General features: G+C 45.4%; 1 protein-coding gene across 1 annotated transcript; it reads right to left on the bottom strand.

The window, feature by feature from the left end:
- Nucleotides 1-13859: 13859 nt before the first annotated feature.
- On the bottom strand, nt 13860-23487 carry STARD4 (StAR related lipid transfer domain containing 4). The gene is made up of 5 exons (XM_065657384.1): nt 23365-23487; nt 20706-20755; nt 15869-15995; nt 14586-14700; nt 13860-14086 (listed from the first exon to the last, which is right to left on the bottom strand). The coding sequence occupies exons 1-5, from the start codon at nt 23467-23469 to the stop codon at nt 13860-13862; spliced, it is 624 nt and encodes a 207-aa protein (XP_065513456.1). The 5' UTR covers nt 23470-23487.
- Nucleotides 23488-26883: the final 3396 nt, after the last annotated feature.

The following is a 26883-nucleotide window of genomic DNA, read 5'->3' as shown; positions in this document are numbered from 1 at the left end:
AGCTGTATTGCACTGTGGGAAATTACAGCTACTATACCTGCAAGAACCAAGGTATCTGGGAACAGACATCCCAAGGCATGATTTTGTTACTTACAAATGCTAACTTTACATGAATGAGCACAACCACCAACACAAATCCCTAAGTACCTCCAAACAATAAGCACCCACAACAAAAACATCAGGGGATTTTGCTACAGAGCACACCAAAGAGAGCTTCTTAGCTTTGTCTGGACAAGAAATAGGGTGAAAAGTGTTTCCTCCAAGGTCTCAGGTTCCCTGATTTCTGTTATTTTCCAGACATTGCCATCAGCCAGGTTAATGAAAGTAGCACAAATGTATCCAATGCCAGCCTCCTCTAGATGGAAAAAACCTCACCACTGACCCCACTTTTCATTTGTAAGACATCAAAGCTGGTTTGTTTCTACTATTAATATGGCTTCCAGTGTCTTCCTCAGCTTGCTATGGAACCTGAAGAAGTTTTTAATGCTGAACGGGGGTTTGTCAAGAAACATTTTGTGAAACCAAGCAAATGGACTGTATGCATATTTAGAAAAAAACATCTTTGAAGGGTTTTCTAAATCCTCCTGCAGCAGTGTCCTCCCTGAGAAGTACCTTACTTGGGACTGATGGTGCCACCACCAACCTACTGCCCTCAGGGTAGTGGTGGGTGCCTTGTTTGCTCTTCTCAAATCTACCATCTTGGTTGCATGAAAACAGTAATTACAAACTAAGAGATTTTTTACTAATAGTGATTAGAAACAAGAACAGTTAAACTAATAGCTGCTGAGAGCTGACTCCAACTGTGTCTTCATGCTATTATGCACAACAGGAACCACTTCCCTTTTCACACCACATGCTCACGAGAAGTCATGCTAGTACTTCTGATTAAATAGCAGCAATTTCATTTAGTGTTCCATAAGGGACATTGTTTTGGAGTTTGGTCATTCTGAGTTTTGTTTTTTTCTTTTTTTTTCAGAACACACAATGTTGAGAGGCCTATGCTTATGAGAAAATTAACTTTGCAGTGATTAGGTGCTCAGGGAGAAAGGAAGATGGAGATGGTGAGAGTGAACCCCAGTCCCTCAGACTAAGATAAATAGTATGGTCTTTCAGAACAGGTTGATCCCACTGATGAGGGAGTGGGAAAAGGGGAGGAAGAGACAGTGAGCCTTTCTCACCTGGGGAAGCAGTTTGTTAGTCCCAAGGAGCTATATGCCACCATGCTCCAAAGAGCTACACCACCATGCCCTTGTAAGCCTGGGAGGCAACAAGCAGAGGCTGGCTGGCTGCTCCAGACCCACAATAAGGAGGTCATCAGCTTAAGCTGGTTTTAACCTGAAGAGATGTGATACATTAAGGGCTTATGTCTGGCTTAGCCATGGTTTGGAGGCTCCTGGTGAGTCTTGGCTTTGAATCTGGATGAGGACCAGACCATAAGCAGGGAGTTTTGTGCTTCTGTTAATTCGAGAGGAATATGTACTAGATGGTTAGGGTATGTGCTGATGCTTCCAAGACAAACAGAAAAATGGTGCTATTGACTTGTAACACAAAGATTTTTATAAGCCTGTTACAGAAGCTTATTGATCTCAGAGAAATGACGACTGGACTCTTAATAACAATAAAAAATGTCATATATCCATCAGACTTCCTCCAATTAGCTCCATGTCCTGTGTACCTGATTCCTTTTACTGCTAAATGTGTAAGAAATCCCGTCCTGTCAACACTGTTTGCTTTGTACTAGCAAAGACCTTAGCAACTAGTTAACTGTACACTTTTACTTCAGACTAAGCCTGTTTGTGTAGTAAATTCTCTGATACTGTGCAAATGAACCAGGGAGAAATTTGAACCAGAAAAAAGCTGACAGTTATGTTGTTTCATTGTATTGTATTTGGGACCAATGTACCTGCTTGTGTGCCTGCATGGAAATGCTGATAAGCCATGGGAATATGCTTTGATGGTGGGAAGTCTGTTTTTAGTAAGTGTCTTGCATGACTGATCTGATGCTAAATAAACTTGTAAATCTAGAAATGATTACATATATTATTTGCTGACAGCTAATGCTCAGTGTAGGATAAGCAACAATAGTTATCATTATAGGGAGATGTAATGATGGGTGTTACGTGTTTATGTAGCACATTCTTGAATGAATTCCAAGTTGGCATAGCATTTCCCCTTCTCCTCTTCCCTCAAACCCTTGGCAATTGGATAACAAACGATATTATTAGTGGTGGAGTACAGAACTAGGGGGTGGGGAAGACCTTTGTAGGGTTGTCCAGGCTAACCATGTGCTCTGGGGAGGTTGTGCAAGAGCTGGTTATACCCAGCCAGGATGATGACACTGATTAGTTATTATTTAAGGAACTAAGGGTAGCCTCTAAATCACCTGCCCTTGTCATTATGGGAGACTTCAACTTGCCAAATGTCAACTGGGAATGTCATACAGCTGGTACAAACAGGTCCAGAAGATTTCTAAACCATCTGGACAATAATTTCTTGGTATGATACTAAGGGAACCGACCAGGAAAGGTGCCTTCCTAGATTTGATTCTCAATAGCAGAGGGGATCTCATGGGTGAAGTGTTGACCTTGGTGGCGTTGGTTACAGTGACCACAAAGAGGTCAGGTTTAGAATCTATGCTAACAGGAGAAAAATTGCCAGCAAGACCTCAGCTCTAGATATGAGGAGGGCAGACTTCAGGTTACTCAGAGAACTGCTTAGTAAGATTCCCTGGAGAGAAGCTTTTGAAGGTGTTGGGGTCCATCAGTGTTGGTTACTTTTTAAGTATCACCTACTAAAAGCACAGGACTAGGAAATTCCAAAACGCTGAAAATCTAGCAGGTGAGGCAAAAAGCCAGCTTGGTTGAGCAGGGATCTTCTTCTTGAAATATGGCAAAAAAATAAATTGTGTGGTCAGTGAACAAAAGGTCAGGCGTCATGGGACGTGTACAGAGGTGCTGCTCGCCACTGCAGGGAGGAAATTAGTGCAGCCAAAGCTCAGTTAGAATTGGAGCTGGCCACTACTGAGGGACAATAAAAAAGGCTTTTAAAAATATGTTAATGGCAAAAGGCAAACCAGAAATAACGTTGGCCCATTACTTGATGAGCATGGTCACCTTATTAACAGGGACATAGATGAAGCCAAGATATTTAATGCTTTCTTTGCCTCTGATAAGAGGAACAAAAATCTTTTGGAAACCCCTAGGCATAATGTAGCAAGACTAGGCATAAAGTAACAGAAACCTAACAGAGAAACAAGAGCTCTACAGAGACTGGACACAAGGCAAAGTGGGATGCCCTTGGCTTGCAAGCTGGTAAAGCAGAAATGTTCCACTAAATGAAGAAAGAGCTACGTGACTTTTGCTGAGTAGCAGCACAAAATGACAATATGCATGCTCAATAAATTAGGTCAAGAAGCTGACACCGGGGGGAGGACCAGGTTGTGAAGACCCCCAGGGACCACTACAGACCCCTGATGAAGACTCTCGAATACCAAAGATGGACTCCTGGCAAAGGGTGGGATTATGGAAATAATTTATGTTCAGTGCATTAACTAAGCAGTAGAAACAAATGAATATGCAATAAGTATATGTAATAAATACCAAGAAGTGCGAATCACGTGCATGCTGGATTAGAGGAACAATCCTCGGAGCATCCAGCATGCTGTAATAAAAGTGCCTGCTTTTTAACACTTTCAAAACAGTGTTAAGGAGTCTTTTTGCCAACTTTTTGGTATCACCTCCATCTTCAACACTGAAGCTGGACTTGTGGCCCCCAGAGCCCTGGGTTAGAGAACCATGGCTGCGGGAACAATAAACTCCCGATCAATCTGGAACTTGTGTGGGATTCACTACTCCAGCTAGAGCCCTACAAGTCGATGGGGCCTGATGGGATTCATCCAAGGGTGCACAGCATTACCCCTTCAATGGAATAAATGTAAGTAAATGCTCAAATGTTTCCGTGACCAAGGCCTGAATTTCTTGCAGTACCATATATTTGATGTTTAAATTAAGGCAAATCTGTTAACCTCTCTTTCTTGTCTCTCTATTTCCTTTACCTATCCTACCAGCTGAGCAGGTGAGGCTGGCACACAGAGACCTGGCTTGCGGCAGGCAGGGTGGCTGCCCAGTGCCCAGCAGATGAGACTGGGCCTGGCCATGGGGGCTGCAGGGACCGGCACGGAGGGCAAGACCCTCTCCCTGCACCCCAACAAACCTGCCCGAGCACATGGAGGTGGAGATCAAAAGGAGTTTATTGGGGGGAGCAGTCACAAGGGCAGCGGACCCTCACTGACCACGGTGAGGATCCTTCCCACTGCATACGCCAGGTTGTTCAAGGTCTCCTCACACAGCGCGTGCAACAGGAGGCGGTAGAAGAGCTCCACGTCGCAGCAGGAGGCGTAGAGCACTGCAGCAGCCAGAGCGAAGACGGCAGCCAGCTCCGGGACGACAAAGAGCACGCAGAGCATCCCGTGGGGCAGAAGAGGCATGGGAGACAGGGCAGGGTGGACGCCTCGCAAGCCCCTCTTGATATGGGAGGGAGGGGCCCCTTCTAGGAGCCCCACAGGCCTCCTCCCCAGCCATTTCTCATTGCTCCCCTTAGGCAGGCTGGGACATGGGACTCTGCAAGCCTGGGAAAACACCCCGGCCCAGGGAAAACTGACACTGAGCACTTCTCAGCTGCAAAGCCCACAGCCGGCCAGCAGCTTGCCAGCAGCCTGGCTTGTGAGCCCCGCCGGTTGGAGCAGGCGTCCAGCCCCCATCCCCGCCACTGCCCAGGATGGGCCCCAGGGCACAGGGGACCCAGTGGGGACACTCTCTGCAGCCAGTAAATGAAGCCGCGTCTCCTCTCCAGCAAGCCCCTCTGCTGCAGGTCAACACAGAGCAAAGACACTTGTCAACCTGTGCCGCATGCTCGGGACAGCTGGAGTTACACGGGGCCACTGGCCTCCACCTCGCGCAGGAGCGTAGCCCATGTGTGGCTGTGACCTCCACGGACCCCTCTCCCCAGGGAGACCCACGCTGGCTGGGGGGCAGGGGCTGGCACAGCCTCTCCCCCTTACCATCTGTTCTTCTACCAGCTCTGGCAGCGCAGTCTCTGGTGTCTCGGCCTCCTTCTTCCTCTGCAGCTGGCTGGGGCAACAGGGCTTGGTTGGACGACTTACACACCTCCATGGCCACGCAGGGGTTCCCCTTCCAAACACACACCACCGCAGGCAGGGATTGCGCTCCCCAGGCACACCCCCACTCCATTGCCCGGCACCAGCACTGGCAGCCCCATCACTGCGGGTGCTACAGAGACACCCTGGACACCTGTGTGGTGCAAGGGGCCCAACTCAACAGGCCTCTTCCTCCTCCAGCTCCTCTTCAAGATTCCTTATTTCGCGACGCAGCACCTGGGAGAAGGAAGGGTTGCGAGTGCCTGAGCCCGCTGCGGGCCTCCGCCAGCCCCCACCCCAGGGCCTGTGGGCACCCACCCTTTTTCCCCCAGCCCTTTCAGTGTTACCTCGGTCTTCTCAATAGCCTGATGCAGCAAGGCCACCATCTCGGCATAGCGCTTTTCCACCTGCTAAACAACGGGTGCATCATGCGGGCGGCTGCGCTGGGACCTGGACACCCCTGGCCCTCTCCAGCCCCAGGGCCGTGCACACTCGGGCCTCCTTCTCCCCTCTGCCTGATGCGTCTCTTCTTCCCCTCTCGCATCTGCCTCCTAACATGCCGCCTCACACTGCTCCTGCTGGAGAGGAGGGCATGAGGAGCAGCCATCAGGGAACGGGGACACCCCCCCGAGTGCACTCCCCTCGCCATTATCCCCTCCCAGCTCCTCTCAGACACCACCTTTGCCCTTGAGTCCCCTCTCCTTCCCAGCCCTGCAGCCACTCTGGGCAGACAGAGGGACCCCCATGCCCAACTCGGGACGCAGTCCACGTCTGGACGTGGTCCTGAGCAACTGGCTCTAGGTGAGCCTGCTTGAGCAGGGGCACGAGGTGAGACAACGTCATCTCCTGAGGCCCCTTCCAAGCTCAGCCAGTCTGTGATTCTGGAACTCACCTCACACTGGGCCAGCAGACCCTCCAGCTGCCTGAGCACCCAGTGGCAGTTCTCAAAACACGACGCCACGACAGAGTTCTGCGAAGACACCGAGCCCCTGACACAGCCTCAGCTGCTGCAGCTGGGGGAACATGGGCAGAGGAGGGGACACTGACCTGCTTGCTCAGCAGCCCTTTGGTTTCCTTCAGCTCCTCCTGATTCTTTGCTTGCATGGCGAAAGGAGGGGTCAGGGGCTCAAGTCTCACAGCCCCAGCCCGCGGGGACAAGAGGACAAGTCCACATCTACCAGACGCCACAGCATCCCCCTTTGCCTTTGAGTCTCAGCAGAAGACTGAGCCAGGCACTCCCAGAGCATGCAGAGGTCTTCCTCCACCATTTCCATCTCCCTGCCCTCACTTGTGTGTCCAGAGACTGCAAGGCGTGAGGGGCACGGCCGTGGGCACTGCCGGGCACAGACACGGGTGAGGACACTTCCCAAGCACACAGGACACGGCCACGCATGGGCACAAGGGTTTTGTGCTTTAGATTGACCTCTTCAAAATCATGCATCGAACATCAGTGTGGAAACTCGTGTTACAGCATAACATTACACTGCTTTTATTGATAGCTTCAGACAAACAAGAAAACGGGACACAAGGAAGAACTAACAAGTCTATAACCTAACAGAACTACTCAGATGGACTGTCCATAAATCAGAACAGCTGAGGAGTTAAACAAAACCATCCTGCCTCATAACTAACAAAAACCTGCATTTCTTCTGATGGCTGGTGCAGTCTGCTTCTTTATAAAGCCCTGGGGTTTTGTAGTTCTAATGTTCTTCTGAGCACTTAAAATACCTTTTTCCTTGCACATGTTGTACAAGTGCAAGTAATTTTTTGTCTGAAATATCCAAGGATGCAGATGGTTTGGGAAATGATTCAATAATTTTTGTGCATTGTGAATTTTCTATGCTTTTATTTGATATTAAAAAAAAATCATATATGAAAGGCCTCTTCCCTCTCCCTCACTTTTTTTTTTTTCATTATCGTACTTCCATTTCTTCAGGCTATAGGTGTATAGCAGGTAGAATGTGTGGTAGGCATCAGGTTTCCACATTTCTCTTCCGGAAATGCTCAGTTTCTATGGTAGGAGCTGGGAGGCACACAGGCAGAACAGAAAGGTGTTTTGCCCGTGTAGACCATAAACAAAACCTGATTCTTCATCTTGCTGTTTTACACCAGGAAGTGTTGGTTCCTTATGATGCCACTAAAAAGGCAATCAGCTTCTGTAAAGTATCACTTAAAGTGCTGTTAATTAGACCTAACGTAATAAAGAAAGAGAGGGTAGTGCAGATAATTTCGCACCTCTTCAAATGTGGGAATCCTGAGCTGTGAGGCATCAAACAGGCTTTGGGCACAGCATGTTATGCAGATAACACCCATGGAAGGGTTACCCCATTTTTTGTTATTCAAGCTATTACAGGTTTTTCTTAAAAAAATAAACCATCCTGTAATTCACCGAACTACTTATCATTTCTACTATCAAGCAGGAAGGATGTCCACATGAGAATGTCTTGCTGCTCTGTCAGACAGAGGGAAGGCCAGGCAGGTGGTCTAATGGCTGGTACCACACGGCACCTGCTGGTGGGCTTCTGTGCTGTCGTGACCTGGATAAGTTCATCCTGCAGCCAGGGAACACACACAGTGCAGCACAGGCCTGGCACAGATCTGGTTAGCACTGTGTGGATCACTAATTCCTCGATGTAGAACAGGCTCCTGGTGAAGATTTCTACACCTGCTGGTCTTGGGAAACTTTCAGCATCTCAACACTCATGGGCTGTGTTTCTGTACAGATGTTCATGTTCTAATTGTATCTTTTAAATTAGCGTGATTGGTTGAGACAAGGAGACCGTGAAATTCAGCAGAGATGGCTGTGCACACAGGGGCTCCATGGTTGTATGCATAAGAGATGCTGGTTTGTAGGGACATTCCTCATGGCTTCAGTGAACAGGCGTGCTGCAATTTATTTCTTCCTTCAAATTGTGAGGAGCTCAAAACCCTGTTAGGTGTACAGACAAGGAGGAGTCATGCGGTACCCAAAAAATAAAGTGTTCATGTTTGCAACTGCTCAGATGCAGCCCCTTGAGCATTGCCCTGCATCCCTAGTGAGCCTCGGAGCTTGAGTTGGTAAGACCAACATGCTGGCCCTAATGCTGTCTGATTGGAACCCAAATTAAAGGCAGCACTCAGACTGACACACTGAGAAAGTCAAGGAATCTTACTTGGGATACTAATTTGCTCTCCAGGGTCATAACCTGCCTCAGAGCTGGGTCTGTGCTGGCAGGCAGGTCAGCAGGCCCAGGTACAGAGCTCAGAAATGCTCTCTATCAGGGACCACAGGGAACAGGCAAACCTGAGCAAGATCAGTTTCTGACTACGCTCTGGGCAGTAACTGATCTTCTAATAGCTCCATCTGTGCTGCCTGCATCAAAGAAACGTTTTCAAGGTAGCCATACTGGCTTGATTCACTGAAAGAGAAATTTTAAAGAAAATAATGGAAGAGACAGTTCTGGATAAGGCGTTATGATTTGGGGCACCTTAACCCAAATATGGCATATCTTATTGTGTGGGTCAGCTGTGAAACCTGCACAGATATGTCTTGTCATGTGCTGTTATCATCCGTGTCTGTTTTCTCCCTGCTAGTGGCACAACCCTGAGGAAGGTTAACCCAAAAATAACCAGTCCCTTCCCGTACTGTAAACCTGAGTCACCAGCACAGCTCATTGAGAACTTGAAAAGGAAGAATGTATTACCAAGTTTAAATTGTGGTTTAGGACACCAGGATATATTATTCCTAGAGAACACTTAATCTTTTGCATAGATTTATTATGTCTCTCATCTTCATATTCTCTTTCACCAGGAAACAGGTTTAAACATTACTGTCTTTTTAACAATTCTAATTAATATTCTTAATAATTTTCCAAAGATCTGAAGTGGCCTCTGTGCCTATTCCTACCCCACTTTGCAGAGGGTGACACAATACATGCCCTACAAGAACGTGCTGTATCTGAGAGGTTACAGTTCCTTTTCTCAGCACCAGAAGAGGGCTTCACCTCTTTGCTCAGAACTCAAATGCTATAGAACTCTCTTGCCTTTATGCAGACACAGTAAGAGAAACATGGAAAGATTCTACATAAGATACAGCCATTTTCTTCCTTTGTTTCTGTAGGTGCTAACTAAATAATGTCAAAATACATGTTGCAGCATCTGTCATAACCTTAACGTACAACTTTATGCCTTCTGCGAGGTGCTACATGTTCATGCATTTTGGATTGACTTAATTTTGATGGTTAATAAACCATTTCTTAAGCATAGAATCATAGAATAGTTTGGCTTGGAAGGGACCTTTAAAAGTCATCCAGTCTAGTCCAACCCCCCTGCAATGAGCAGGGACATCTTCAACCAGATCAAGTTGCTCAGAGCCCCGGCCAGCCTGGTCATGCTAAAAGGTAAGTCATACTAAGACAAAATAATAAAGTTCTTCCACAGCAATCATAGGGTCATTACAAAAAGCTATATATATTTTTAGAATTTAAGCTTTGAGAAAATCCTATTTGTACAGTTTTCAAGATATTTTAATTTTGCAGGAATCCATGCTGTACACCTTCTTCAGCCTAAGTAATGCTTCTAAGTAAAGGCAGGCTTTTTGGCTTTCAAATTTAAGGAGATTAACTTACAGCATTAGAGATCACCACGCAGCTGAAGACAAACTACATCATCAGACTTAACTCTCCAAAAAGTAAATGAATGCTATATCCGCCTACACAAGTGTGGAAAAAGCTACATCATGAGTCTGTTTGAATCCATGACTTAATTTATTCTGCAATTGCATTCAAAATATAAATACAATCTCTTTAATACTGAACACAGTCAGACAAAACTACAGTTTAGACAGACTGATTTTGATTTTCTGAACATAGGCACAACTTGACTAGTTTCACTAGAATTATGGCTACTTTTACAGCAATGAACCTCTTAGGTTGAACCACCAGCTCACAACATCAAAACAGTTCTTGTTATTTGTAATTACTGAGGAATTATACACTCTTTCTAAATTAATCATATTTCATGTTTATAAATTGACCAAATCTGAGATCAAGGCTTGTGCCGTTGCTTGAGTATCTGTCTGAAGTACTGGTCCACCTCCCAGCAGGCTGTGGTAGAGTACCCCAAATTGAACTTTGCCCAATCTGTCTTCCCCATATGTAAAATGAGTAGCACAACCACAGGCAAGGTTTAATGTTGGAGGTTTTAGATGAGGAACAGAAGCCAAACATGAAAATTGTCTTATCTTTAGCCACCTTTCCCATCCACACAAAGAGCAACTAGTTAAAGTGCCAAAGATTAGACTGTCACATTGCCTTCATCCCTAAAAAAATTTTTTTAGAAAATACTAGTAATATAAAAATAATTTTGATTTGTCTATATACACATCATTTCCCTAGCAAAAACTGGTCTCTGCTGTTCTTGGCCACCTTGTTCAAAGCCACTTTCTGATAACTACATCCCAGTTTAACAGAAACACTCTTAAACTCAAGCACTGGCAAACCTCACGGACTGGCAGAAATTCTGCTGCTGTGAGGATGACAGAAATCTATACTAGGCAATTTACTTTGTCTCCCACTACCTTGTAATAAACAAAACATGGGCCTTTGCCCAAAGCACTTTGTCCTTTTGACTGCTTCCCTGTTTTTACTGATTTCGTTCCATCTAGATTGTCCACTAACTTAGGAGGAAAACAATTCCATAGTGAGAAAAGAGGTTCTGATTGGCTAAGTACCTGATTTTGCAGCTTTCTTGGTTCTGAATGTACTCTAGTTAAAAACCAGCTCTGCTTCAAGATCTAATGCTCCTCTCAATCGTTAGCTATATAAAAAGAAACTAAGTCTTATTTCCAAATAAACACAACACACTATGAAAGTAGACATTTTTATTCTAGTTCTGTCTTACCCTATAGCTGAACTGCTTGGAATAATGACTGTAGCGTTATCAGCTAGGCATTGCTTCAGCAGTATAATCAGCGTACATTGTCAATCATTGCACTTGTAAGTCAAGAAAATTTGTAAAAGTTTGAGATTCCCCCAAAAAAATCCTTGAAATTTGTCAGCACCTTCCGTGATTTCTCCTCATCTGAAAACTAGAGAATTGTACTATGCCCTTTTAATAATTAAAAAATAAAAAAATAAAATAAATGAATCTGCCTGCTCTCTGTTTCCAGTAATCTCTACTCTGTTATTCACTTGAACGTTCAGAATCATTGGCAGACGCAACAGACTATGGCTGTTAAAACACACAAAGCCAGTTTAGCCACTGTTTAAGGAACAAATTACTATAATGCAAAATAGAAGGCCTACTTTGCTTTTGGAAACTTTACTCTCATTCACAAAATCTTTCCATTTCTAGGCCTGTTACTGAAAACAATTCTGTTGGTAGAAAGGAAACCTGCAAGGGGAAATTTTTCTTAAAAACACCATCATACTCAAAATACACTAGCCATCAGTCTATCTTCACTGAAAGCATAAAAAGCCATTTCACTGAACACTAACTAAGGATAAATACTCTAGAGGTGTTAGAGCCCTTATAATGGGGTTTGGAACAGGGACCTCTTAATCTTTTCTGTAGTGTCTAGTGTTGTACGAACTTCACCCGGTATGCATCTTGTGCTCCTTTGGACTCACTCTTCCAGCACTGAAGTCCTTCTGTGTAGATTTAAACTGGGCTTTTTACAGAGCGATAGAATATTTTTCTCTATGTACATCTGTATCACAACCCCTCAGTTACTCAGTCCCAACAGCTTTAAAAAAGGAAGACATGAATAAGCAGATTCACTACACCTGTAGTCTTTGTAACTGGGAAGAATAAAGAGGGTACAATTCACACAGCTTTGTCTGTAATCATGTCAGCAATCATCATGCAGAGGAATATTGCTAGGGCTTTCACACTTGCCTCTGTGCCACTAACTAGAAAGGAGTGGCACTTAACTTTTAGGAAAAAGCGTATCAGCTGAGACCAATTCCTTGATGTCCTTGGTGGTGAAAAATCACCTTGTGAACTTCCAGTACAGCGACGGAAACAAGGAAGATAGAAAAGATGGGAAGAGTAACCAAGGAGTTTAAAGGGTACTGCAGAATACACAAAATGTAACGGGAAATTGACATTTTGTGCCTATGAAGACACCAAAGGCTGTTCGGTCATTGTTTTTAACTGTCTCAAACAGTACTAAATGCCTTCATACATGATGCATGTTGGAAGACTCCTCACTATATTTGGTGTCATGTTTTTTCTACCTCTTTGCTTGAGCAATGAGAAATAAAAGTCCTCACTGTTCAGAGTTCAGCTACAGTGGCCAGTGTCAAAAAAAGCCAATATTTCAGGGGAACAATTTTCATTCGATTTTTTTTTTTTTCTAAGAGTTCATTACCAGTCCTTGGATTGTATGTATACAACTGGCCCCAAAATATTTAGGGCACCAAGGTACCTCCCCAAACTACTACTCAGCTAAACTTGCCTCTACTAGCACAGGTAACGAGTAGAGATAATTACAAGCTCACCTGAGCAAATGACACATACCAACATTAAAAGCTTAATGTCAGATTTTAAAGAGAATTCATGTCCCTAGCAGCACAGACAGTAATCTTCTGAAAGTCCCTGCCTGCATCACTGATGGCTAAGTTCCCTTAAATATCTGACCCTCCATCCTGCAGCAGATCTGACCAATTCTGCAGCTTGAGCTTTGGCCTCTTTTGCTAATATTTTAAGATGCTAATTTCATTTATTGAAAAGATCAGTCTAGGGATATTACACTACAGTGTGCTATGCCAGCACGCTGGCAGTTATTGTGGCTACACCAATGCCTGCACCTAAAGCAAGTCAGTGGTCCTTTCTGTTGCTTTAGTAATTCCAGGATTTTCAGTTAAGGAAGACAAAAACAAACAAACAAAAACCACCACACAAAATTACAAGCAAATTTAAGTTAAAAATCCTTAGAAGTGCAGAGTATCACAGAAGATCCATTGGAGGTTTGCTATTTTGACAACTGTGTGATGAAAAAAAGCTCACTAAAAACTATGGAAAGACACTTGACGACTTAAATGAGCTTTGGATCAGCTGTAAGGGCATTTCTTCATCTATGCACTGAGACTGCTATATACAACAGTTAGTTAAGTTACAGTTACAACATTGAAGAAATGCTAATAATGAATACTTATATTTGCTAACAAGAGCGAATAGCTTTCTTACGAATAGTATAATTTAACAATTTAGCTATGTAATATCCCCATGACAAATCAAAGCAATTTTTTGAAACAAATTACAGATGCACCTGTACAAACTAAATAAATAAAAAAAAAATATAAAACCATATATATTACAAAATTACATCTTCAATGAGATGCTGCCTGTACAGTGACCTGCAACAGCAAAATCCTGCTCTCACTACTGCTCGTGAGAGCTAAGTTCATGCTGCATTTTTCAAGCCCACACATGCACCTTGTGTTTTCTACCTAGGAAGCCACGGGTTTATAGATTTGGACTACTCCTCACACAGCTGCAAAGTGGTGAGCAGGAAACGGAATCCCGCGCCGTGAATTAGGAATGTATGCTAAGTATCACATCAAAAAGTACTTGGTAAAGTTTTTTGGATGCCTCCACATAAAGGTTCAGGCATCATTCAGGAACAATGTTACTCACCTCTTAACTCGGTAGCTAACCTATGCTAAGCTAAACAATACAATTTGATTGCAAGAAACGCATGGGCTTCTAAGTCACAGTTCGTTTATGTTTTCAGTGCCTTTTTGAGGTCAGAGTAGAAACTGGCCAGGGTACTAGACGTGGCAGTGTCTACTGCAGATTGTGGTAGCATCCCTCGCAGTTCAGTCTGAATGTAGCCTGTCAAAAGACTGTGGCTGGGATAGTCCTTCAGAGGGACGCAGAACCAGCCACAAGGGTGGTTGAATCCACGGACACAGTTAGGTCTCACTTCTCCATAGTCTAGGCTTATACCTATCCAGGAAAACAAACAACAAAAAAAGTGAAATTAATTTGAGACAGTTAAAAATAAAGGTACAGTACATTTAAAATGTACAAGTTTCTGCTTGGGGAATTTAGTAGAAGTGACAGACACACTTCAAGTTTCTGGGTACTTTCATGCATGGAAGTTGTCTGCTCTTCATCCAGTCTCCACAACAGACAGAATTTCTGCCATTAAAAAGTCTTCCCTCACATTTACTAGTAAGTTTATCAAGTTGTTACTCCAGCCACTTTGCTGTATGAGCTGAGTCGGAGCACTCAACTTTTCACACAGGGAAGGCTCATGGGTAAACCAGTAACTTGTATACTTCTTTAAATCTGTAAAATGTTAAAATACCTTGGAAATACTTGTTGGAGACCATCTCACACTATTTTTGAACGCTTACTGCAGAACTAAACTTAATTTGAATCAAAGCATAAGCCAAGCAGCTGTTGCAAAATAAGAATTAAGCAGAGATAAGTGGTGCCTTACCGCATGTTAGAAGACCATCTTCATAGCTTGTAGTGTAAGAAAAATCAACAAACTCCCTTGGTGCTATGATATTCCAGAGCTGACCAGCAGTGGTGTAGCGCATCACACAGCAGTTCTTGTTGAGTGACACAATAAGGAGGGTAAGAAAACAAAAATATCTTAGTATCATGAAAGCAGAGAAATTCACGCTTGTAGGCAGCTAGCCTTTTCCACAAAGGTTGCAGCCTCTTTTAACCACGCTGTGCAAACAACTTCAGTGTGGTCTGAATGGCTGTGTCACTTTCAATTTAAATGCTAGAAGTTTGTAAAGATTTTCAGTCTGCAACTGAGAGCTGCAGGGGCAGAGAATATCTGGCACCTCTAAGCCATACTGACCAAAACTCGAGACCTGCATCATGCCTGGGAACCAAAAGCCATGTGGCTTTTATGTGACTTAATCACTGCTTTGGAACTCTGAAAGAACCATGAACAAATTGCAAGAGGCCTCTCCTGGTACTAAGATGCTCCGTCAAGTACTTTTAAGCCACCAAGTGAATAATAAAACAGAATGCAAACAATACTTCAAAAAAGGCTTTCCTAGAAGACAACAGAGTTTGAGCAAACTTTAGGGAATAACTAGCAGAAATGCCTTGCCATATAAATCTTCACTAAGGGACAGAGAAAAAGACAATCCATGTTAAGGACGAATGTCCACAGGGTTTTGAAGTCATAATGAATGTCCCCAGTAACCAAAGCAAGGCTACCAGCTCTTCTGCAATCAAGTCTACTTTTCTTTAGCAAGTCCTGCCCCTCAGGTATGAATTATTTTTGCTTCCAGCACAAAACCTTGCCACACAGTCAAGTCAGCCCTTCAGGAAGATGGAGAGGTTGTAACTTCTGTATGTGTGGATTATTGGCACCCACAATTTTGTTTGTTGTGGAATGGAAGAAAGCAAGCTGTATGAAAAGGCTTTGGCATGCCAAATACCACACCGTAACTCTATATATGTAAATTTTATCAGAGGCTACCAGAGTTCCCAGGTCTGAGAAAAATGGGACCAACCAAGTTTCACCCCTTTATTTTTAGCATTGATGGAAAGCTGAACTTCAAGCTTCAGAATAGGATTGTGCATCCAGAAAGCCTCATTTGAAGTCACCCACCACATGCATGGACAATATTCCATGTGCATGCAGAAAACAGGCAGAAAAATGTTAGTATTCATTGGAATTACTGTTCTGCTGTGCTGTTAAATCCATGTATGCATATATACACATTTCCCTTAAGAATCTAAACAAGTCTTCACCTCTTCAAATGTTTCTATGATGTCCATCGTAGTCATTAAGCTGTCCCAGTCCAGCCTATAAGGTCCAGGGCGAATATGATCCACTATTCTGTTAGTAACGTCTTCCACCACTCCTTGAGCTTTGTAGCTAGAGAAACATATGTTTACATTTAAAAATGAAAAAATATTTATAAATATTCCATTAATTTGCAACAGCACATATACTGTAATACCTTGGTACTTAGAGTTATGGTCAGTGGACAACTGTATTGGAAAAATAGTACAGAAAAAGACTTATGGGTGCACCTGTCCTCCTCTGTAATAAATGTTCTGCTGAGAAACTTTGTCCTTATGCTACAATCAATATTTTGTAAATGGCAAACTTCTTCCTCAGGAAAAAATCATAATACTTATTTCTCTAACAACTTGTTATTTTGCGTTTCTTGCTGGGTGAGCAAGGGAGTCCACCAAGGACAAGCTATAAAAGGAAAAATAAAGGAAAACAGCAATACAACCACACTAAATCACAGAATGGCTGGGGTTGGAAGGGACCTCTGGAGATCATCTAGTCCAATCCACCTGCTAAAGCAGGTTCACCTAGAGTAGATCGCACAGGAATGTGTCCAGGTGGGTTTTGAGTGTCTCCAGAGAAGGAGACTCCACAGTCCCTCTCGGCAGCGTGCTCCAGTGCTCTGGCACCCTCAAGGTAAAGAAGTTTCTCCCCATATTCAGATGGAAGCTCCTATGCTTCATTCTGTACCCATTGCCCCTCATCCTATTGTTGGGCACCACTGAAAGGAGTCTGGTCACATCCTCTTGACACCCACCCCTGAGATATTTATAAGTGTTGATAAGACCCCTCTCTGCCTTCTCTTCTCCAGGCTCACCATAGAATCATAGAATGTCCTGAGGTGGAAGGGACCCACAAGGATCATCAAGTCCAATTCCTGTCCCAGCATATGACAATGCCACAGTTCACACCATGGATCTGAGGGTGTTGTCCAGTTTCTTCTTGAATACTGCCAGGCTTGGAACTGTGACACCTCCCTGGGGAGCCTGTTCCAGTGCTCCACCACCCTCTGAGTGAAGAACCTTTTCCTAATGTCCAACCTAAACCTCCCCTGACACATCTTCCTGCCATTCCCTCGAGTTCTGTCGTTGGTCACCAGAGACAAGAGTTCAGCGCCTGCCCTTTCTCTTCCCCTTGTAAGGAAGCTGTAGACCGTGAGGAGGTCTCCCCTCAGTCTCCTCCAGGCTGAACAAACCAAGTGACTTCAGCCACTCCTCATACGGCTTCCTCTCCAAACCCTTCACCAACTTCGTAGCCCTCTTCTGGACAATCTCCATTAGCTTTATCTCCTTTTTATCCTGCGGTGCCCAGAACTGCACCCAGTGCTCCAGGTGAGGCTGCACCAGTGCAGAGCAGAGCGGGACAATCACCTCCCTGCCCGGCCGGCAATGCTGTGCTGGATGCACCCAGGACACGGTTGCCCTCTTGGCTGCCAGGGACACTGTTGGCTCATGTCCAACTTGCTGTTGACCAGAACCCCCAGACCCCTCTCCACAGAGCTGCTTTCCAGCACCTCATTCCCCAGTCCGGATGTACAGCCAACGTGGCTGTGTCCCAGGTGCAAAATCCGGGACTTGCCCTTGTTGAACTTCATGCAGTTGGTGATTGCCCAGTTCTCCAGTTTGTCCAGATCCCTCTGCAGGGCCCCTCTGCCCTTGAGAGTGTCGACAGCTCCTCCCAATTTGTGTCATCGGTGAACTTACTTAGTATTCCCTCAAGTCCTGCATCCAAGTCATTTATGAAGACATTGAAGAGTGCAGGCCCTAAGATGGATCCCTGCGGAACCCCGCTAGTGACTGACCCCCAGCCCGACATAACCCCATTTACTAGGACCCTTTGAGCCTGGCCTGTCAGCCAATTGCTCACCCACTGCATTGTGTGTTTACCCAGCTGTGTGCTGGACATCTTGTCCAGGAGGATACTGTGAGAGACAGTATCAAAGGCTTTACTGAAATCCAAAAATATCAACAGGCTTCCCTTGCCCAACTAGGTAGGTAACCTTGTGGTAGAAAGAAATTAAGTTTGTTAAACAGGACTTTCCCCTCATGAACCCATGCTGGCCAGGACCAACGACTGCGTTGTCATTCAGATGTTTTTCAATAACTCCCAAAACAATTTTCTCCATGATTTTGCCAGGAACAGAAGTGAGGCAACAGACCCACCTCTCTCAGTCTCTCTTCATAAGAAAGATGCTCCAGACCCCTAATCATCTTTGTAGCTCTCCATTGGACTCCCTCCAGTAATTTCTTGTCCTTCTTAAACTGGAAAGCCCAGAACTGGACAAAAATTGGGAAAAACATTTTTCATAGAGTAGAAGTAACAGTAGTAGAACCAAACTAATGAGAAACTATATTATGCTTTGGTGGCATATAACAGTTACCAACTAAAATAACTTGGTATAAGACATTACAGGACATTCATTATGAGATATTTTTAGTAGACACCAGAGACCTTGTTTATCTCAGTTACTGGGCTTCTGGATCCTAAACGGGAGTAATCCATCAGGACCGTTATTTTCAAAATACTTCTTATTCATCAAGCTGTTCTTAACAGTAGGTAACTAGTCAAACAATAGATTGATCTATTCACTTGTGCAGTTCATCTAGATTCATTCATAATTACCTAGTTGGAACCAATCACAACTCTACACTTAGAACTGGGACCATGTGAACATGCCAGTGGCTTCTTGGTGGGCATCTGGAAAGTTCTTCAATACACCCTTTATCCCACCAGGTGTATACACAACCCTGGAGTCTTCATCTGCGCATAGGCATATAAAGGATAAGAGGGTCATTAGGGGCAGTCAACACGGCTTCACCAAGGGGAAGTTGTGCTTGACCAACCTCATAGCCTTTTATGAGGACATAACTAGGCGGATAGATGATGGCAGAGTGGTGGATGTGGTCTACCTTGACTCCAGTAAAGCATTTGACACCATCTCCCACAGCATGCCCACAGCTAAACTGAGAAAGTGTGGACTGGACAATTGGGTAGTGAGGTGGACTGGGAACTGGCTGAAGGAGAGAAGCCAGAGAGTCGTGGTCAATGGGGCAGAGTCTAGTTGGAGGGCTGTATCTAGTGGAGTCCCTCAAGGGTCAGTACTGGGGCCAGTATTATTCAATATGTTCATCAGTGACTTGGATGAGGGAATTGAGTGCACTGTCAGCAAGTTTGCTGATGACACCAAGCTGGGAGGAGTGGCTGACATGTCAGAAGGCTGTGCTGCCATCCAGCGAGATCTGGACAGGCTGGAGGGTTGGGCGGGGAAAAATTTAATGAAATATAACAAGGGAAAGTGTAGCGTCTTGCATCTGGGTAGGAACAACCCCAGGTTCCAGTATAAGTTGGGGAATGACCTATTAGAGAGCAGTGTAGGGGAAAGGGACCTGGGGGTCCTGGTGGACAGCAGGATGACCATGAGCCAGCACTGTGCCCTTGTGGCCAGGAAAGCCAATGGCATCTTGGGGTGGATTAGAAACAGGGTGGTTAATAGGTCAAGAGAGGTTCTCCTCCCCCTCTACTCTGCCCTGGTGAGACCACATCTGAAGTATTGTGTCCAGTTCTGGGCCCCTCAGTTCAAGAAGGATAGGGAACTGCTGGAGAGAGTCCAGCACAGGGCCACAAAGATGATGAAGGGAGTGGAGCACCTCCCTTATGAGGAAAGACTGAGGGAGCTGGGTCTCTCTAGTTTGGAGGAGACTGAGGGGTGTCCTCATTAATGTTTATAAATATATAAAGGGTGAGTGTCAGGAGGATGGAGCCAGGCTCTTCTCAGTGACAACCAACGGTAAGACAAGGGGTAGTGAGTTCAAACTGGAACAGAAGAGATTCAACTTAAATTTGAGAAGAAACTTCTTCTCAGTGAGAGTAACAGAACACTGGAACAGGCTGCCCAGGCAGGTTGTGGAGTCTCCTTCTCTGGAGACATTCAAGACCCGCCTGGACGCCTTCCTGTGTAACCTCACCTAGGTGTTCCTGCTCTGGCAGGGGGATTGGACTAGATGATCTTTCGAGGTCCCTTCCAATCCCCAACATTCTGTGATTCCATGATTCTGCAATAGGGGCCATCACCCTCTTGGCAGTGGTTCAAGTTACACAACTTGCAGATGCCAGCATGCCCATGGTCCTGCACATAGTCAGCAGACTCTTGGTGTCTGTGGTCATCAGCTCTTGCAGATCTAACAGGACTTAAATTCCAGAGAGCATACCAGTCTTTAAGATACTTTCAAACACTGCCTTTTCACATGACTTTTTGCTTCTTCAGAGTGCTGTTTGCTAGTAACTATTTTTCTACCTAAACCTACAGATACCAACACAACCCAGTTACAGAAACTCACACAGGAAGGGCCTTTATGTCACACGTCTTTCCCACAACTACACACTTGACATTTTACTCTATTGCAGTTGCATAGTCACTGTAACAGTCCACACACTGGCTGGGCTGTCATCCAATAACACTTTGGACCTACTGAACCTGGACTTGATTCTGTTGTTTGCAGACCATCTTTCTAAAAGGTGTGCATACATGTTGTTGCTCACTTCAGCCAATGGGAGTTTTGTGGTGTGTTACACAGTTTTCACTGTTTGTTGCTCTAGACACCATGCAATGCTAAAACATCAAAGTATAACACTAAAAAGAAATGGTACTGCCACATTAGACGATCCACTTAGCTTCCTCTCTTGAGAATCTGTATAGCTGAGGGCTATAGAATCCACAACCTACATTTCTAAATTCTACAAAACATCTGTGGAACCTTAAAAATATATATGCTCTTCAGGCAAACTTACAGGTATCCATTGAATTCCTCTGATGGTTTACACCACACAGTTGCATCTTTCTGAAAGAAAATGCAAGATATCATGTTTATTGTCACTTACATACAATTGCAAGATGTCCAGAAAATGCTTCAGTTTTTCTGAAGAAAAGCAAATGACTTTATCATTAAATACGGTTCACCCCAAAGTGCTCATTGACCTGGGCACTTTTGTACACTTCTCTTAAGAAAAGAAGCATATCTTTCAGACATCTTTTACTTGTAATTGCCTATTGTTTAAAAATACAAATCAGTCAGTTGCCTTTCTCAGTGTCAAATGATAGAAGTCTACACAGACATAGTGCTTGACAGGCCAAGACAGTTTACTATGAAATCATACAGAATAATGGAACCACATTACTAGGTAAAGCCTTTCAATTAAAAGGCCACTGGAAAGCCATTATCTGGACACTACTCAGACAGGAAGACCGCACAACTTCTGCTTGCACTCCTGTAACACATGACCAAGCAGATGTGTGCAGGAGGTGATGACAGTGGCAGACATGAAAAGCTGAAGTTACCCTTCTCTCCTAGATGCCTGACTAGGAGTGTCTTGCAAGCAGTAGTCTATTCATTTTAAAGTTAGCCAGAGAAAATAAAGAAACATTATCTTCTGATTTTTATCTAACTATGAAATGGAACCTCTGCGCAAAATCTCTGCATTTCAGTGTTAAAGAGAGTACCATATAGCACCTTTTTATTTGGAATCATGATTACATAAGCACAAAGGACCAAATGTCCTAAAGAACAGTGGTGTAAGTATTACACCCAGAAATGCTTAAGATATTTACGGGCAAAGAACACCTTCCCAGCAGATAGCTAAAGCTCTGAATTTCTTTTACACGGCACAGTACCAAAATGGAAGGAAGGAAGGAAGGAAGGAAGGAAGTAGAAGGAAGGAAGGAAGGAAGGAAGGAAGACTAGAAAACAACAGCGGTAAAATCTGGGGCGGTAACATGATTTGAAACAGTGAGATTCAGGTAACTTCCTAAAAGAAAACAATTGTATAGTTATAAGACTTGGCATTTATCAGAGCAGAGGTGGTGCAGGTGTTTTGCTAGAGTGAGAAGCTTGGATACTTGGTTTTTCCTTCCTACACAGTGAATTGGTTAATTTTGCAAATAATCAAGCTACATTTGTGTCCTGGTTTTGTTAAAAATGAGTTTCTCTTTTAGTGAATTTCCCTGTCAGCTAAAGTCTTCTTACTAACTGCAGTTTTCCTGAAAGTTAGGTACATGTTTCGGTAGACATAGCAATGTCACTGATAAGGATGGATGCACATCCCACAAGAGCAGCGAACTGAAACAGCTGACCAAAAACTGACCAACTGAATATTCCATCCCATTCACGTGATACTTCATACAAAAGTGGGAGATCACGAGGATCTCGTCCCTTTTCCTTATGGCCAACATTGGGAGAAGACCTCGCGAGTTGTCCCTGCGAACTGAGGCCCAGTGACAGACTGAATCCAGCTCCGGTTGGCTGCAGAGTCCAGTCCAGGCCTTCGGGTGCCGGCCCCACATCTGCCGGAGCCGTTGCCGGGACTTTCAAGATTGGTTTTGTACATTTTGTATTATTTTCTCTATTTTTATTGGTAGCATTAGCAAAACATTTTTAATTTTTCCAACTCTCTTCTCTCTGTCCTTCTTTCCCTCCCAATCGCCTGTCCTTAGTGGGAAGGGGGGAGAGGGAGGGGCTGAAGAGGGAAGCGGGGGGAGAGGGCTAACAATACATCTGCCACGGTTTATTGTCACCCCACAATCAAACCACGACAATTTGGAACACCTGACCCTCTCTTACCAATCTCTGCTTACAAAGGAAAAAAATACAATAAAAAAAATACAAGACCCACCCAAACTATTGTAATAAAAGTGCAAAGCCAGAAATTTGAACGAGTCCTACCATGTCGCTACACTGAGATACCAAAATACATTTCCACCTCCAATGCAGGACAGGACTAAAAAGTATTCACCCAGCCTAGAGCTGATGCACCAGTAAAGTCTATTCAGCTTGATGAAGCAGGACTCAGAAAAGCCAAGCAGCTCAAAACCAGGGTATGGCAAACTGCTTGGAGTAGGCAGGAAGTGCATTCCCTTTCATGGAAGGGAACTTATGATAATGTGGGGGCTCTGAAGCAAGGGAAACATGAAGCAATATGAGAGAAAGAATTGAGAATTATCTCAGTTTCTAAGAGGAAGTCATTTGGAAGCTGAAGCATGACGAGTTCAAGCTTTATAGGCAAAAGAGATTCCAGAGGCCAGCAGAGCCTACCAGCAAGCTGTGGCTGGTTTGTTGAAAGTACAAGGAAGCATCTTGTAATACTGTTAGTGCTAACAGTATTTCACATTTTGCTTTAAGAAAAGCCTATAGTCCCACACACGCAGGATTCTTCTGTGAGGTACTTCCCTGAAAAAGGGTAGCAGGAATGAAAGAGTATATCTGCAGACAGGAAAATCACATTCTGTCATGTAAAGATATACTATCCTAGAAGGCTGGCTTCACAGGGCATCTCATATGAAAGCCGTGCAGTAATCTGCCAAATGTTTCACACTCATGTTGAACGGCATAAGAAGCTCTTTCCCCCTCGAGAGAACAAATTGGGCTGCAGGCACGAAGCCACCCGGACCACTCACGGTTTTCTTCACAACCCGCCACTCGTTGTCTCCGATGCTGTGGTACTGAATCAGAGTGTTGCGCAGTTTCGTAGTCAGCGGTGCTGAATTTGGCAGGAGATCCATCTGCTTTCCTCCTGCGTAAAGGTTACACAGACACAGGCATCAGAAGCAGACACGACATGAGCGATGTCAGCGACAGCACGACTCGAATCCACGCGCTGGGAACACAGAAAGGAGAAACTAACCCCCCTCCCAGCCCCTCCCCGCACACACGCACATTCCCCGGTTCGCTCCGGGTGACAGCGGGCGGCTGTCGGGACCCCGACCCCGGCGCCCCGGGCTCACCTGCGGCCGCCACCCTCCGCCAGCTCCGGCTCCCCCGCAGGCGGCACTGCCGGCCGGCCCGGCGGCGCGGCGCAGCGCCCGATGCCGGCAGCCAATGAGAGCGCTGCCGGCTTCCCGGCACAGCCAATGGCGGCGCGATCCGCCGAGGGTGCCGGAGGTGGCTCGTCGCCTGCTCGTATCACGCTACCTCTCGGCATGCCACCGGCGCGTCGCCAGGACCCGGGGGAAACGACGGCGCTCTTCCGTTCGCTGCTGCGGGGGAGCGCGGCGCTCTGATTGGGCGGAGGCAGTGGCGTGATAAGCGGGGATAAGCGGGGGCGGGGATGAGCCCCACGGGCGGCCTTCGAGCGCCCACCGGCAGCGCGGCGCGGGCGTGGCGGAGCGCGGCGCCGCTTCTGTCGCTTCGCCACGGCGGGGCGCGGCCGTGCGGCTGGGGCAGCTGGGCGGACCGCGGGGGTCGCATCTGCTGTGCCGGTAGCGCCGGGCCGGCCCCGGTCGTCTGGGGTGACGGCATCACTGTGCTCGGGAGCAGGCTGAGCCTCAGCCCCGGGCTGGGTCTGCTCGTGTCCTCGTGTTGCCGTCACTTGGTACGGGCTTTCTTAACCACGACTGTATAAAGGTTTACACGGGGTTGCAGCTTCCCGGTTGTCAAGTGTCCTGTGGTTTTGCTGTTCAGCTGAGACTTGTCGTGCGAGTGGGCCAGGAGCGGCGAAGAGCTGCCCTGGGTTGGTGCCCCCGGGGTGCTGTTAGCTATGGCTTGCCACAGTGCCTGAAACTGAAAAAATAAATGTTTGTCCAGCCATGAAGGGCTTAAGATGGTGCAGATCATAGGCAAGTGACACACTGTGGTGAGAAAAGCTGGGATACTCCCGCTTGCAGTCAGCAGTGCTCGCAGTGTGATGGAGCAGGCTTTTGAGGAAGTACTGGGGTGTTGCTTTCCTCTGTAAAGCAGCAAGCAGACCAGATTCTTCTTAGGAATAAGGCAGCACCTGTGGTCAGCCCACAGCTGAAGCCAGCTCAAAGTAGGTTTAACTGCTTGTTTCTGCAGAACTGCACTGTTCACTGGACTTCACCCAATTCAGTGCAACAGAATCACTTTGGGCAACGTCCATGCAAAAAGAATAAACTCTTGGAAGCACAGAAAAAGATGGGGCAGGAAGTAGGCAGTTAGAAAGAGTGGGGAGGACAACAGATCTTTCTGTGGTAGTATGTTGTTCGTTTCGGTCAGTGCTGGCTCCCAAGATGAATGCCTTGAACGTGGTTGTGTTCTCAATACATGTCTTTACACAAAGCTTTTTGAACTGCCCCTAGCTCCCTTGCAGTTTACAGCCGTTGGTCATTTTTCCTTAAACGAAAATGGGTCTCTAAACAAAGACCGTGCTTTTAAGGAGAGACTAAACAAACAAAGAAACATATCCTCGAAATTTTATAATACAGAATCAAAAGAAGAGTTTTGAGCTGAAAGCATAGTGACATTATAGGAACATATTTCACCTGTCTTCCTTCAGACTCGTGTCATCTTCCTGTGAGTGAAAAAGTCTAGCTGCTTTCTTCATCCTTCCCTGCTGTGTTGCGTTTCTTGAAGTCTAGTGTCTCCTTGCCCTTGAGGATAACTTTCTTCTTCCCCATGGGCTGTTACCTAGTTTAAACCACCGATGTAAGTTGTTCATTTTTTTGGAGAGAAACTTCTTTTTCTTGAAGGGAGGAATGACAAGTTTTTATTGGAAGATGATGATTTTTGAATAAGACCTTGTCTGCAGAAAAGTGTCATGTTTCCGTGGGCTAGATGTGTTTTAATGGAAGGCTGCCTGGTCTCTTGAAAGCTGCTCTGGCAGCTCAAACAGTAAGTTTCTCAAGCACAGCAGTTCTGTGTGTCTTCTGTAAACCCCCTGGATACTCAATACTTCTTACACACTTGCAAGATATTAGGGTTAGATGTGTACAGTTCCTTTTCTTTTTCAGATTAGTCATGTCTGTATGATGTCGAAGAGTGCTATGATTGGTTGATTGATCAATTGATCTGTTCCTAGACCAGTGATCAATTTGGTCATGAACATTGTTTTCCATCACTTTCTTCTGACTGATCTACTTTCCTGAGCTGGTTATTGTATTCAGCATTACCAGGACATTGGACTTGAACTTATTTGAACCTGCCCACTGGTGCAAGACATTGCGTTAATTTCAAGCAGTGGAAGGTACTTAAAACTGCAAACACAGTTCAAAATGTTGTTGGGTTTTTTTTTTTCAGATATGCTGCTTTTAACTGTGAAACATAGAGAACACTCTACATATGCCAGGTTTGCGTGTTTGCGGCCTTGGCACAGGAACCAAGTTTCATGTTAAGATTCAGATGTTCTAGAGCCAGGCCTCCTGTGTTGCACAAAACACAGGGGATTTATAGCCCTCTAAAACTATTCTTTGCTGCACAGTCACAGAATCACAGAATGACTGAATGGTTGAGGTTGGCAGGGACCTCTGGAGGTCAGCTGCTCAAACCCCCTGATTAAGTAGGACCACCTAGAGCCAGGTACCCAGAACCATTCCCAAACAGCTTTTGCGTATCTCCAAGGATGGAGACTCCACCACCTCATTGGGCAACCTGTGCCAGTGTTTAGTCACCCTCACAGTGAACAAGTGTTCCCTGATGTTCAGAGGGAACCTTCTGGGTTTCAGTGTGCGCCCATTGCCTCTGGTCCCGTCGCTGGGCACCAATGGAAAGAGCCTGGCTCTGGCCTCTTTGCACCCTCCCTTCAGGGGAGCCTTCTCTTCTGCAGGCTGAACAGTCCCAGCTCTCTCAGCCTTTCCGCCTAGGAGAGATGCTCCGGTCCGTCATCTTGTTGGCCCTTTGCTGGACTTTCTCTAGTATGTTCATGTCTGTCTTGTACTGAGGAGCCCAGCACTGGACACAGCACTGCAGGTGTGGCCTCACCAGTGCTGAGCAGAGGGGATGTTGCTGGCTCACGTTCTATTTGGTGTCCAGCAGGATGCCCTGGTCTGTTTCTGCCAAGCTGCATTCCATTTGGCAGCCCCCAGTATCTACTGGTGCCTGAGTTTTTTTCCCCACAGTTGCAGGACTTTACACATCCCATCGTTGAACTGCGTGAGGTTCTTGTTGGCCCATTTCTCCAGCCTGTGCAGGTCCATCTGGATGGCCACACAACCCTCTGGCCCCTCATCCCAGTTTGGTGTCAT

The sequence above is a fragment of the Caloenas nicobarica genome, chromosome Z (genome assembly GCF_036013445.1).
Source record: "Caloenas nicobarica isolate bCalNic1 chromosome Z, bCalNic1.hap1, whole genome shotgun sequence".
Lineage (NCBI taxonomy): Eukaryota > Metazoa > Chordata > Aves > Columbiformes > Columbidae > Caloenas > Caloenas nicobarica.
The sequence above is the reverse complement of the archived record's forward strand: the minus strand, read 5'-3'. Positions and strand labels throughout refer to the sequence as shown.

Coding starts and splice junctions, on each gene's coding strand:
- STARD4 (XM_065657384.1), bottom strand. CDS start 23,469: ATGGATCTCCTGCCAAATTCAGCACCGCTGACTACGAAACTGCGCAAC. Junction 15,996..20,705: donor GAGGAATTCAATGGATACCT/GTAAGTTTGCCT, acceptor ATGTTTCTCTAG/CTACAAAGCTCAAGGAGTGG. Junction 14,701..15,868: donor TCATAGAAACATTTGAAGAG/GTGAAGACTTGT, acceptor TCACTCAACAAG/AACTGCTGTGTGATGCGCTA.